The sequence below is a fragment of the Rhinatrema bivittatum genome, chromosome 17 (genome assembly GCF_901001135.1).
Source record: "Rhinatrema bivittatum chromosome 17, aRhiBiv1.1, whole genome shotgun sequence".
Classification (NCBI taxonomy): domain Eukaryota; kingdom Metazoa; phylum Chordata; class Amphibia; order Gymnophiona; family Rhinatrematidae; genus Rhinatrema; species Rhinatrema bivittatum.
In genome coordinates, this window is record NC_042631.1 from 53483962 (window position 1) to 53498391 (window position 14430).

At 51.0% G+C, this 14430-nt stretch overlaps 1 protein-coding gene across 6 annotated transcripts in view; it reads left to right on the forward strand.

Moving 5' to 3' along the window:
• Window positions 1-14430, forward strand: part of C17H11orf24 (chromosome 17 C11orf24 homolog) — a 139922-nt gene that overhangs the window by 71291 nt on the left and 54201 nt on the right. The window contains exon 6 of one of the 6 annotated variants that reach the window (XM_029582518.1): window positions 7846-8640. The exons of the other annotated variants lie outside the window; for them this stretch is intronic. Coding sequence (XP_029438378.1) covers window positions 7846-8046 — 201 coding nt within the window. The 3' untranslated portion in view covers window positions 8047-8640. Of the gene's footprint in view, window positions 1-7845; window positions 8641-14430 lie in introns of those variants that run through there. 6 annotated transcript variants of the gene reach the window in all.

Genomic DNA, 14430 nt, shown 5'->3' on the forward strand with positions numbered 1-14430 from the left:
AGGCATGAAGACAGAACATCAGAGGAACTGTTCACTGGAACTGAAGACACAAAGATCAGGAACATAGGCAGGAAACACTGAAGCAACTCAGACTACACGATTGTAGGAGACCTGTTGCTGAGGTGAGGACTGCAGGTCAGGGTTTCTGACATCATCCAAGGGTGCTGCGGGGGATTTCCTGTCAAGGCCCTTTAAACTGCAGCAGGTCGGGTGTGTGCACACCTAGAGTGTTAAGCGCCACGCCATTTTTTATGACACTTATGGCAAGGGAGACAAGAACACTTAGATTTTTATTGAAAGCATAATTTTTTATTGAACAATATAAGTATTCTTGGGAGATGCTGATGCCATGTCTCTGATAGACAGACCACCAGCATCTCATTGTATACAGGAAGTGATCCTTCTTTTATAGATAACATTCAATATTATACTGGGTTAGAAGATTTTAGCGTGCGTGACTGCCTTAGAGAATAAATTACATTGGTTGTCATGTCAACAGCATAAGAGCATCCCTAGCTACCCCTGAGTATTTCTCCAAGGTGGGGCCCATTTACCATCACTTTTTAGGTAGTCTTTTGTTCTGTTAGAATCTTGCTGGTCAGGGTAATTAACACATCTGTGGCTGTGTTTTATAGAAACCCCTGAGAAAGATTGCCTCTGTAGTGTCCATATAGCTTGAAGTTCCCGCTGTTGGTTTCTGTTTTCTGTGACTCTATGATTAGTCATCACTGTATGGAGCCAGCTTGACTGCCTGTCCAGATATCCTGGGAATTCTGCAAGCCATTCTCAATATGTCACTTAGGGGCAGATTTTATAAATCTGCGCACATGCGTACTTTTGTTTGCGCACCAGGCGCGAACAAGAGTATGCAGGATTTCAATAGATACGCGCGTAGCCATTAAAATCTGGGGTCGGCGCGCGCAAGGCTGCCCAAAATCGGCAGCCTGCGCACGCCGAGCCACGCAGCCTGCCTCCGTTCCCTCCCCCGGACCTATCTAAACCCCCCCCACCTCTATCATGAAATTTACCCCTGCTCGAAGCAGGCGTAACTTTGCGCGCGCTGGGCCGGCTGCCGCGCTCCATGTTCCGGTCCGGGGGCTGGTCCGGAGGCTGCGGCCACGCCCCCGGAATGCCCCCGGGCCGAAACCACGCCTGTGGCGCCACCCCCAGATGACGCGTGGATCGCGAAACGCCCCCCCCCCCAGGAAAGCCCCGGGACTTGCGCGCGTCCCGGGGCTTTGCGCGCGCCGGAAGCCTATGCAACATAGGCTCGGCGTGCGCAGGGGGTGTTTGGGCCAGGTTTTCGGGGGGTTACACGCGTATCCCTTTGAAAATCTGGCCCTTAGAGTTCATACAGCCAAGGCAGGCTAAGCAGAGAATTCTGGGACATTTGCCTTTCGCCATGTTGGTTTTCTGTTCAGGCACACTCATGAAGAGGCAGCCATGTTTGGAGCCAGGCACACTCATCATTTCCCTCTTGTGCCACTTACAAATGGCAAGAGGGGAAGACAGAACTGTATGCAGTGAATATGGCAAATGGGCTGAATTTATTTTATTTTATTTATTTAGAAATTTTTATATACCGGCGTTAGTGGGGACATCACACCGGTTCACATATTAACAGCAGATCGGAAATTACATTATAACAAGGCGAGGGAACTTGGAGGGGGAGAGCAATAGCAAAGCGTAGAGGATAGTGAACAAGCCAATAAACATTAACGAGCATTTATAACATTTACAGTATTAGTAACATATACATAAGTATCCTAAGATGATGATCAGGGGAATCGCAGACAGAATTGGGGTTCATGAGATAGGTGCGTAGCTAGGGGGGTTTGGTAACATGGTCTATTCTGGGTAGGCACATTTGAATAGCCAAGTTTTCAATTTCTTTTTAAACTTGATAAGGCAGGGTTCAAGGCGTAGGGTGAGGGGCATGGAGTTCCAGAGGGAAGGGCTGGCGATTGAGAGGGCACGGTCACAGGCGAAGGAAAGGCGGGCTGTCTTTAGAGAGGGTACATGTAGTGTGCCACTATTGGTGGATCTGGACGGGCGGGAGGAGTGGTGGGGGGGTAAAAGGGATGTCTAGCCAGTTGGAATTGTGTGAATGAATGGATTTGTGTACAATAGTGAGGGCTTTATAGTGGATACGGGAGGGGATGGGAAGCCAATGGAGATTTTTGAGAATCGGGGTGATATGATCGTATTTGCATGTGTTTGAGATGATTCTCGCTGTTGCATTTTGCAACATTTGCAGGGGTTTAATTGTGGCATAGGGGAGGCCAAGGAGGAGAGCGTTGCAGTAGTCCAGTTTGGTAGCGATGGTAGCCTGGATCACTGTGCGAAGATCTTGGGGGTAGAGCAGGGGTTTCAGTTTTTTTAGAACGTTAAGTTTAAAAAAGCCTTCCTTGAGAATGGAGTTGATGTATTTCTTGATGAAGTGTTGATCAAGGAGGACACCAAGATCCCTTACGAATGGTTGGGCGGTGGCGGAGTTAATGTTGGGATCGTTGGCAAAAGGTAGGGGGAGGGTGGCGTGGGGGGAGATAAGTAGGATCTCAGTCTTGGTGGCATTGAGGGCTAGATGGAGGTTGGTGAGGAGAGAGTTGATGGCATCAAGGCATTTCTCCCAGTGCTTTAGGGCATCAGAGATGGAACTTTGAATGGGGATGACGATCTGGACATCGTCGGCATAAAGATAGAATTTAAGGTTAAGTTCGGAGAGGAGTTGACATAGGGGTACAAGATAGATGTTAAAGAGGGTGGAGGATAGTGAAGAACCTTGGGGGACTCCCTGTTGCAGGGGGCGTGGGTTGGATATAGTTTCACCGATTTTTGACAGTGAAATTCCTATTTGAAAGGTAGGATTTAAACCAGGCAAGGGCATGGCCTGAGATGCCGATGCTTTCTAGTCGGGTAATGAGGTGATTGTGGCTGATGGTGTCAAAAGCCGCGGAGATATCAAAGAGGGCAAGGAGGTAGCTGCGGCCTTGGCCCAGTCCCCTGAGGAGGTGGTCAGTTAGTGTGAGGAGGAGCGACTCAGTGTTGAAGTGTTTCCGGAAGCCAAACTGGGAGGTGTGGAGGATTGCGTGATTTTCAATGTAATCCATGAGTTGTGCATTGACACAACTCATGAATGTGTAGGCTAACAACTAACCTTTTGTGTGCATTGTGATCCCTCTAGATCCCCCCCCCCCAAAGCAAATGAGACTCCTAGCTAGCCACGCACTCTCTAAGTAACAAATAATAGCAGTATAACTAAGTTTCACTAGATATTCGTTAGCTCTATACTTGAGCTGTAAGGATACCTACATTATAAAAAGGACCTAACTTATAATAGCAAAACCACATATGTTATCTTTCAGAGTCAAGTAATTACATAATAGTGGTGAAACAAGTGTAAAGATAGGAAGAGCAAAGAGAGACTAGTATGAAAGTATTATTTTTCTCATATGATACTATTTATACTGGGTGAGTCTCTGCAAAGAGTACTGCTATTGTAACCAACAACCCAGGATAATTTTCATTAGAATGGCAAACAGGGTTATAAGCAATGCACTTAACCAGAAAAGTGAAGGAAGCCAGGAAAATAGAGCAAAACCAAGAACCAGCAGAAGGACTCACACTATGTTCTCTCTCTCACACTATGTTCACTCTCTTCTTCACTCACACTATGTTCACTCTCTTCACCTCTCACGGCTGCAATTGCTGGGGAGGGCCTGCGCGATCGGCGCCGAGCCCCACCGGGGGAAGGTCAGTAAGCCACGCTCCCCACCCGGACAGCCTCAGCGCCGACAGCGCGACCGAGTACAAAAAAGAAAAGCTGCAAAAAAGAAAAAACCTGCGCCGAGACGGGCTAAGTCCCGCCCACCAGCCAGCGCCGCCAATCAGAGCCTGCCCTGCTGGGCTTTAAATCGGTGCTCTGTGCGGCGCCGCGCGCCGAAGGAGCGCAACAAAGGGGCAGGCCCCTTTGTGCGCCCCTTCGTGCAGCCCCGAGGGAGCCCCGAGCAGAGCCTACTGCCTACAGTCCTGTTCAACAGTTCCTCGCCTCCTCTGCTGCCTAACTTCGAGTCCCCTTCATCATCCTGGTTGACTCCAGCTATTTGTTCAAGCCCCAGAGTGCAACCAGCAACCATAGCATCAGACTTCTCCAGCACCAGCCTTACTCGAAAGACCCGATCTCGCCTCGCCCTCACATCCATCAACCATGCGTTCCTTCAACATTCCCATCATCCTTAACCACCTGAGGAGACTCCCTAAACCTTTCACTCATCCACTCAAGCGCCAACAGAGGATTATCCCCATCTCTATATCGCCCCTCACACAAACACTCGGACTGGCACTCTTCTCATTGACTTTATTCAATGCGCAATCCATATCCAAAAAATCGCACATCGTTAACGACCTACTCACCGAAACTAAACCAGACATCTGTGCTATCACAGAAACCTGGTTAAAAACCACAGACACAGTTCTTTTAAATCAGCTCCCCACCCAAGCTTACGACCTCCTATCTATTCCAAGGATCAAAAAAAGAGGTGGAGGTCTGCTCCTTGCAGTCAAAAAAGGTTTAGGCCTAACACTACAGGCATCCTCCACATCATCCAACCTGGAAATTGCCTTCTTCAAATCTAAACACCTCCTAATCGGATTAATTTACGCCCCCCCCTGGAATACTCGAGGCAGACCCTTCCCCCATCATCGAACTCGTTGCCAAACATCTTAATACTGGAAAACCAGCGATACTCATGGGAGACTTCAACCTTCACGTGGACATCCAACCTCACTCCTCCAACTGCGAAACCCTTCTCTCCTCACTCGGCCACATGGGTTTCAGACAGATTGTCAACGATCCCACCCACAAGGCAGGTCACACGTTAGACCACATCTTCATAAATGAAGGAATATCGCCCACTACCAACACAACATGCCTACCCGTCCCTTGGACAGATCACAGAATCATCTCCACGGCACTAGAGATCAGGGAACACCCTCCTCTAGCTACACACGTGACCTCAGTCTCCATCAGGAAACCCTGCTCTGGAGAACTTCTCAGCTCTCAGCTATCCAAAGAATTATTGCAACTAGATCTATCGGATATTAACTCTGCCACAACCTCATGGAGTAACATTACCAACAGGGTGGCAGATCAACTATGCCCCATGACCACGAAAACGCTCCATCCGGACAAAGACAATAGGAAACCCTGGTTTACCACCGAGTTGAAGTCACTTAAACAAGATCTCAGATGTAAGGAACACAGGTGGCGAAAAAACCCTTCCACAGCAACTCATCTGTCCTATAAATCCTGCGTAAATGCATACAGAAACAGCATCAACAGAACCAAGAAAGAATTCTTCTCTAAAAAGATCCATCATTTTATCTTCGACTCTAGGGCTCTGTTTTCCTATTTATCATAAGAACATAAGAAATTGCCATGCTGGGTCAGACCAAGGGTCCATCAAGCCCAGCATCCTGTTTCCAACAGAGGCCAAACCAGGCCACAAGAACCTGGCAATTACCCAAACACCTAGAAGATCCCATGCTACTGATGCAATTAATAGCAGTGACTATTCCCTAAGTAAACTTGATTAATAGCAGTTAATGGACTTCTCTTACTAAACCTATTACACCCCTAATACCAGACGCACAAGCTTCAAACAAAGCCAACGAACTGGCGGTCTACTTTGAGAATAAAATTGACACCCTTATCGCCCCACTCAAGGGGCCCTATCCCCAACCAAACTACTCAGCCACCACCGGCCCCCAACACTTACACACAACCCCTCAGCAACATAACACAAACCCAGCATCGCTTGCCACCCTCGAGTTGACGTCTGCTCTAGAAATAGAAAACATCCTCAAGAAGATGAAGCCCTCTTCCCACCCATCAGACCACATACCATCCAATCTGCTGTTCTCCATTCCTAACATCATCGCCAAACCCATCGCTGACATCATAAACTGCTCACTGTCTCAAGGCCAAGTCCCGGACCAATTTAAGCTGGCAATACTCAAACCCCTCCTTAAAAAACCCAACCTTCCACCCACCGACCCAGCCAACTTCAGACCCACTGCTAACCTTCCAATGATCGCTAAAATCTTGGAGAAGATTGTAAACAGACAACTAACTGAATTTTTGGAAGAAAACAACATTCTCACCTCAAACCAATTTGGATTCTGAAAATCACTGAACACCGAATCACTTCTAACCTCTCTCTCTGACTCCATTCTCATCAACCAGGAAAAAGGTCAACCATTTCTTCTCGCACTATTGGATCTCTTCTCAGCGTTCGATACGGTCAACCATTCATGCCTCATCCAGCGTCTTGCAGACATCGGCATAACAGGAGTGGCGCTCAACTGGTTTAAATCTTTCCTTGAAAACAGGCTCTACATGGTTAGGATTAACAACAAAGAGTCACACCCTATCAGATCGAAGCATGGAGTACCACAAGGATCTTCCCTTTCACCTACACTATTCAACATTTACCTCCTCCCTCTCTGCCATCTACTATCCAGCCTCAAGCTAACTCACTTCCTATACGTGGATGACATCCAGATCCTCATCCCGATAACTGAATCTCTCCACAAAACGTGGTCTTACTGGAACAGCTGCCTCACAGCAATCAACAACCTGCTCTGTAGCCTCAACCTTGTACTAAACACCAGCAAAACTGAAATCCTCATAATAGCTTCAGATAATTGCACCCGGCTCAACCCAACTTTTACTTCTCAACTCTCCCTCACACTGATCGACCACACGCCGCAAGTAAGAGACCTTGGGGTGCTCCTAGACAACCGACTCAACTTCAGCAAGTTCGTAAACAACACCACCAGAGAATGCTTCTTCAAATTGCAGGTATTAAAAAAACTAAAACCTCTACTACACTTCCGAGATTTCCGCCTGGTTCTACAATCTATCATCCTCCCAAAACTGGATTATTGCAACTCTCTCCTCCTGGGCCTGCCCGCCAGCACCATCAAACCGCTTCAGATGGGCTAGAATCCTCACAAACACCAAAAAAAGAGAACACATTAACCCTATCCTCCAGAACCTTCACTGGCTGCCTATAAAATTCAGGATACTCTTTAAAGCAAGCATGATGATTCATAAGGCTCTACACAACATCTCTCCCCTCAACCTTATACAAAACACTAAGGCAAGATACTTGGCTGAGCTTTCCTTGCCTTTCTTCATGCTTGCAGTAATGCCAGATGTTCTTTAAACATCTGTAACAGAACTGGTTTATTACTTGGGTGCATTAAGATTAAGCACCATTGCTTTGGTGCTGCTGTTTGATATTCACTGTTATTTCCTGATGTGAAGGAAATTAGTGACTTCAGTACGATTCAAAGTATATCAAAGCCACACGACTATCATACACCAAAGAACGAGCATTCTCTACAGCAGGTCCAACTATCTGGAACAATATGCCCACTGACCTCAGACTAGAACCTTGCCTTCGAACTTTCCGCAAAAAACTTAAGACCTGGCTCTTCCTCCAGGCCTTCCCCTAACTTTCTAAGCCATTAATTGTCAACCAGACAGGACTCTGCTTTACCAGCTAACGCCCCGCTATGTTTAGACATTATAATTAAGCCGCCGTTTCTTTTGTTTCATTGCCTTTTCTAGTTCTCTTCAGTTACACTGTCCTATACCTCTGACTAGCCTAGCCTCCAAGTTAACTACCCTTGTTATATGTAACTTCCGCTTCTAGTGAATTGTTCTTGTTTAAGTTATACCCTTTGTTACATGTAAACCGATCTGATATGAAATTTTTTCATGAAGGTCGGTATAGAAAAGTGTTAAATAAATAAATAAACCTATCTTTTCGACTACAGCTACACACCTCAAAGAGACCGATCAGAAGTGCATACCAGAACTTGCTTCACACCCACCCGGCTACAACTTCACTAAGGAAAGGAGCTTTGTTCACTGCTGGTCCCCTCCTTTGGAACAGGCTTCCTCCAGACCTCCGCCAAGAACCCTGCCTAGCAACTTTCAAAAAGAAGCTAAAGTCCTGGCTATTCATTTGCATATAATGTAAGAAGACCGGTATATAAAAACATAAATATTCACCCAAGCCTTCCCTGAGATCTAAAACTTGATGAAGAGATGGACGGTACCCATATCACTGTACTAACACTTTCTGTTGGTGCACTATGTAGCACCTGTTATACCCTGATTTTGTACCTAGTTCTTTTACCATACCTCAGTTATTTTGTTTTTTGAATGTTCTCCCTCAAAGTTCTATGTCAATTTGTTACAATGTATTACGCCCCTGAGGCGACAGTTCAGTTCCTTGTAAACCGGTGCGATATGTATTGTATACAGGAACATCGGTATAGAAAAATAATAAATAAATAAATAAATAAATAAATGTTGTGTTGCAGTCTCCGCCGCTTCCCCTTCGCCAGGTCTGAACAGTGCCTACCTCCGCTGCTGGAAACACCGCGTTCCGCGTGGCTGGGACCCTGGCGGCGCTGCCTGCTCCACGTGGCAGCCGCCATTGCTTGCCCGTCTCTCCGCTGCCTCGCGCACGCACGAGGACGCCCACTTTGTGCGCACAGCTCCCGGAAGTCTGGCCCCGCCTGCACTGATGACGTCACGCCCTAAGCCCGATATAACCGGCGTCCGGACTCCTCCTTGCCTTGCAACGAGGTTCACTACTGCCTAGTAGTTCTGAGTTGCGCTTCGTCTGTTCTTCGTTCCTGCCTTGACCTTTGGACTGCCTTTGACTCGCTTCAGCCTGCCGCCTGCCTCTGACCTTGGTTCGTTCCCGACTTCGCTTCTGTCTGCTGCCTGCCTCCGACCCCGGCTTGTTCTCGACCTTGCTTCAGTCCACAGCCTGCTACAGACTCCATCCCAGTCTACAGCCTGCTTCAGTCTACAGCCTGCTACAGACTCCATTCCAGTCTACAGACTCTGCTTCAGTATCCGGTTAGCTACAGTTCCCGCTGCCGCCCGCTGTCCTGTCATCAGCTGGCCCTCGGCCTGTACAGCCGGTCCTCGGACTATCTAATACTTTTGGACTTCCTATACTACAGTTCCGGCCTAGGCCATTCCTGCCACTGGACTTTGAGCCTGTTCCCCAAGTCCCAAGGTTCCAGGACCCTACGGGCTCCTCCTGGGGGGCTCCTGGTTCCCGGGTGAACACCGCCAGCCTGTGGCTCCGCCTCCCGGCCTACCCTGTCATCCTAGGTGGGCCGGCCCAAGGGTCCACTACCTCGCCTGCAGTATCAGACTGCAACAGTTTGCAAGGCCATGGACTCGGCGGAGGCCCCAAGCCTGCAGGCCATTCCAGGGATGGCTCAACGCCTCCAGCAGCAACAGCACTGCATTGATACCCTCGCTGCCACTGTGGAACAGTTGGTCTCTCGTATAGAGGTTTCCACTCGGGAGTTGCCTCCGGCTCCCGCGGCCACTTCAGCTTCAGTCACGCAGCTACCCATGCCTACCCGGTACGCCGGGGACAGCAAGACATGCCGTGGTTTCCTAAATCAGTGCCAAGTGCGCTTCACTCTTCTGCCTGCGCAGTTTCCCTCGGACGCAGCCAAGGTAGCGTTTATCTTCTCCCTGCTGGACGGCAAGGCCCTCGACTGGGCTTCACCCTTGTGGGAACGTCAGGATCCCTTGCTGCAGAACCTACAAGCATTCCTCCTTAACTTCCGCCTTGCCTTTGATCCCGCACGCCGATCCACCGCGGCCTCGGAGCTCTTGCATCTCCGGCAAGGGACACGCCCGGTGGCTGAGTACATTATAGACTTCCGGACCCTGGCCATGGAGGTTGGTTGGCAAAACGATTGCCTTAAAGGGATCTTCCTCGAGGATCTGGCAGGCCGCATCAAGGATAAGCTAGCAGGTCGGGATCTTCCAGAGAACTTAAATGATCTCATGGACATTGCTGGTAGGGTGGATCGCAGTCTCCAACAACGGGATAGAGAAAGCTGCTCGAGTCGCCGAGCCCCACCACAGCTGTCTACCTCTTCCAGAACTCCTGCTCCTAAGGCTCCTCCTCCCACTGTGCCTAGTGGGGAACCCATGCAATTGGGCAGAGCCCCACTAACCCCTGAAGAAAGGAAGAGACCTCGCTCCCTAGGCCTCTGCCTCTATTGTGGAGGCAAGGGGCACTTTCTTGCTTCTTGCCCGGAGCGTCCGGGAAACGCTCATTCCTAGGTTACACTGAGGAGCTACACCTAGGCGCTACTGGATCAGCTCCTCTTTGCACGCTACCAGTAACTCTGAAATACCCCGGTGGGGAACTCCAGATCCGTGCCTTCATTGACTCCGGCGCTGAGGGGAATTTTATTGTGGCCGATCTGGTGACTCAGCTTTCCCTTCCGACTCTAGAGAAGGTTCCTCCTCTGCGGATCTCCTCGATCCGAGGCACTCTGCTTCCTGGGGTCATTACCTGCACCACGGCCCCATTGACACTGCAAACAGGCCTGTTCCACTCGGAGATCTCCCTGCTCGTCTTGGAGCGAGCGGTGCACCCGTTGGTTTTGGGACTTCCTTGGTTATGTCAGCATTCCCCCGTGATACAATGGGATAACTTCCAACTGGTCCGTTGGAGTCCTGCCTGCTTTGAACACTGTCTACAGCTCCCACGTCCACCCAAACCTCTGCACATCTGCTCCTCGCACCTCCTACCTGAGCCATACCAAAGCTTTGAGGACGTTTTCTCCAAGGAGATGGCGGAGATTCTTCCCCAGCACCGGCCTTTTGATTGCCCTATTGACCTATTGCCGGGCACCACGCCCCCTCGTGGCCGAGTGTACCCACTGTCGTTACCCGAAACGAAGGCCATGTCCCAGTATGTGACCGGAGAACCTAGCCAAGGGGTTCATCCGCCCGCTCGCCTGCTGGTGCCGGATTCTTCTTTGTGACCAAAAAGGATGGCTGTCTCCGGCCGTGTATCGACTATCGTGGCTTGAATGCCATCACCAAACAAGACCGGTACCCCCTCCCGTTGATCCCGGAGCTTCTGGATCGTCTTCAGGGTGCCCGTATCTTCACGAAGTTGGATCTCAGAGGGGCCTACAACCTCGTCCGTATCCGCCCAGGGGACGAATGGAAGACGGCGTTTAATACCAGGGATGGGCATTACGAGTATCTGGTAATGCCCTTTGGACTCTGCAATGCCCCTGCCGTCTTCCAGCACCTCATGAATGAGGTACTGCGCGACATGCTCCACTCACATGTCATAGTCTACCTGGACGACGTGCTTATCTTTTCCAAAGATGTGGACTCCCATCGTCGCCACGTTACACAGGTTCTTCAGGTCCTCCGAGACAACCATTTGTATGCCAAGCTGGAGAAGTGCACTTTTGAGGCTGAATCTTTGCCCTTCTTGGGATACATCATTTCCTCCACCGGCTTCCGCATGGACCCAGAGAAAGTAGCGGCCATCACCAAGTGGCCTCGGCCCACGGGTCTCAAAGCCCTCCAGCGATTCCTGGGCTTCGCTAACTTTTATAGACATTTTATCCCACGTTACTCGCATCGAGTTGCTCCGCTCACGGCCCTGACCCGCAAGGGAGCTGACGCCAAGAACTGGCCTGACGCTGCGGTAGCAGCCTTCTCTGACCTCAAAGAAGCATTTCTTTCGGACGTTTGCCTCCAGCATCCAGATCCCTCCAGACCGTTCATTGTGGAAGTCGACGCCTCCAGTATAGCGGTTGGGGCGGTTCTCAGCCAACACTCCGACTCTGGTCAACTCCTCCCCTGCTCCTACTTCTCCAGGAAGTTTTCTCCAGCCGAGAGCAATTACTCCATCGGGGACAAGGAGCTGTTGGCGATTAAGCTCGCCTTTGAAGAGTGGAGACAATGGCTCGAGGAGTCCCTACATACTACCACCGTATACACAGACCACAAGAACCTGGAGTTCCTGTCACAGGCTCAACGACTGAACCCCCGCCAAGCCCGCTGGGCCTTGTTTTTCAGTCGTTTCAACTTTGTTCTGCAATACCGGCCGGCGGCCAAGAACCTCCGAGCTGATACTCTCTCCCGTACTTCATGCGTCGAGGAGGATCAAGAACCTCCTCAATTTATCCTGGACCCGAGTAAGGTTCGCCTGTCCGCTTTGACGGTTCTCTCTCAGGATAGGACTGTAGTTCCTCGCAGGGATCGCCTAACGGCATTACGTTGGGCTCATGACTCCCTCATTGGAGGGCACGCAGGGCGCGAAAGAACTCTAGAACTTATCAACCGCTTCTATTGGTGGCCCAACATCCGGCGGGATGTCTACACCTATGTGAGTTCCTGCCCCACCTGCGCCCGTCAAAAGCCCAGTCCTGGATCCCCTTGTGGCCTTCTGCAACCACTACCAGTCCCCACCAAACCCTGGACCCACATAGCTACGGACTTCGTGGTGGACTTACCCTTGTCTTGCGGGCATACAGTCATCTGGGTCACCCTTGACCGCTTCTCAAAGATGGTGCACCTAGTTCCCTTGCCTAAACTTCCTTCAGCGCCCGAACTGGCCCTTCTCGTTGCTCAGCATGTCTTCAGGCTACATGGTCTCCCACAAGATATAGTCTCCGACCGGGGACCCCAGTTTGTAGCACGCTATTGGAGAGCTCTCTGCAAGTGCTTCAAGGTAAAGCTCAGCTTCTCCACAGCCTTTCACCCACAGAGTAACGGGCAGACCGAAAGAATGAATCGGACCCTGAAGGCCTACCTCCGAGCTTTTGTTAATGAAAAACAAGATAACTGGTCGGAACTACTGCCCTGGGCCGAGTTCGCCTATAATAACCAAGCTCACGCCGCTACCGGTAAATCCCCGTTTCAGCTTGTCTACAGGAAACCACTAAGGCCTCCGCTTCCGCTGGCTGTCCCCAGCGCCTCGCCTGCCGTTCAAGTAACAGCGCAGCAACTACGGACATTGTGGCACAGGACCCAGAACCAGCTACGCCGCTCAGCCGTGTCCGCCAAACAAGCGGCCGACCGCCACCGACGACCAGCTCCCACCTACCAGCCAAGAGACCGAGTCTGGCTCAGCACAAGGAACATCCATCTCCGCCTCCCATCACGGAGATTTGCACCCAGGTTCTATGGTCCATTCCAGGTTGCTGAGAGAGTGGGTCTGGTTTCGTATCGGCTGAGACTGCCTTCAACTCTCCGAATCCACAATGTCTTCCATGTGTCCCTGCTTAAACCCGTGGTCCTCTCGCTATCACCGTACACCCCCGGATCCTACTTCAACAGCCATTGACGACGACCCCACTTACCAGGTGCGTGAGGTCTTGGACGTCCGCTTCCACAACCGTAGGTGGGAGTACCTACTGGCGTGGGAGGGCTGCGGTGATGAAGATAACACCTGGGAACCCAGCCGCAATATCCTTGACAAAAACTTATTGCAGCAGTTCCATCAGGACCAACCAGGAAAACCGGGGCCTCTCAAGAGGGGCCGTAAAGGGGGGGTACTGTTGCGGTCTCCGCCGCTTCCCCTTCGCCAGGTCTGAACAGTGCCTACCTCTGCTGCTGGAAACGCCGCTTTCCATGTGGCTGGGACCCCGGCGGCGCCGCCTGCTCCACATGGCGGCCGCCATTGCTTGTCCGTCTCTCCGCTGCCTCGCGCATGCGAGGACGCCCACTTTGTGCGCCCAGCTCCCGGAAGTCTGGCCCCGCCTGCGCTGATGACGTCACGCCCTAAGCCCGATATAACCGGCGTCCGGACTCCTTCTCCTTGCCTTGCAACGAGGTTCACTACTGCCTAGTAGTTATGAGTTGCGCTTCGTCTGTTCTTCGTTCCTGCCTTGACCTTTGGACTGCCTTTGACTCGCTTCAGCCTGCCGCCTGCCTCTGACCTTGGTTCGTTCCCGACTTCACTTCTGTCTGCTGCCTGCCTCCGACCCCGGCTTGTTCTCGACCTTGCTTCAGTCCACAGCCTGCTACAGACTCCATCCCAGTCTACAGCCTGCTTCAGTCCACAGCCTGCTACAGACTCCATTCCAGTCCACAGCCTGCTACAGACTCCATTCCAGTCTACAGCCTGCTACAGACTCCTTTCCAGTCTACAGCCTGCTTCAGTCCACAGCCTGCTACAAGACTCCATCCCAGTCTACAGCCTGCTTCAGTCCACAGCCTGCTACAGACTCCATTCCAGTCTACAGCTTGCTACAGACTCCTTTCCAGTCTACAGCCTGCTTCAGTCCACAGCTTGCTACAGACTCCTTTCCAGTCTACAGCCTGCTACAGACTCTGCTTCAGTAACCGGTTAGCTACAGTTCCCGCTGCCGCCCGCTGTCCTGTCATCAGCTGGCCCTCGCCTGTACAGCCGGTCCTCGGACTAATACTTTTGGACTTCCTATACTACAGTTCCGGCCTAGGCCATTCCTGCCACTGGACTTTGAGCCTATTTCTCAAGTCCCAAGGTTCCAGGACCCTACGGGCTCCTCCTGGGGGGCTCCTGGTTCCCGGGTGAA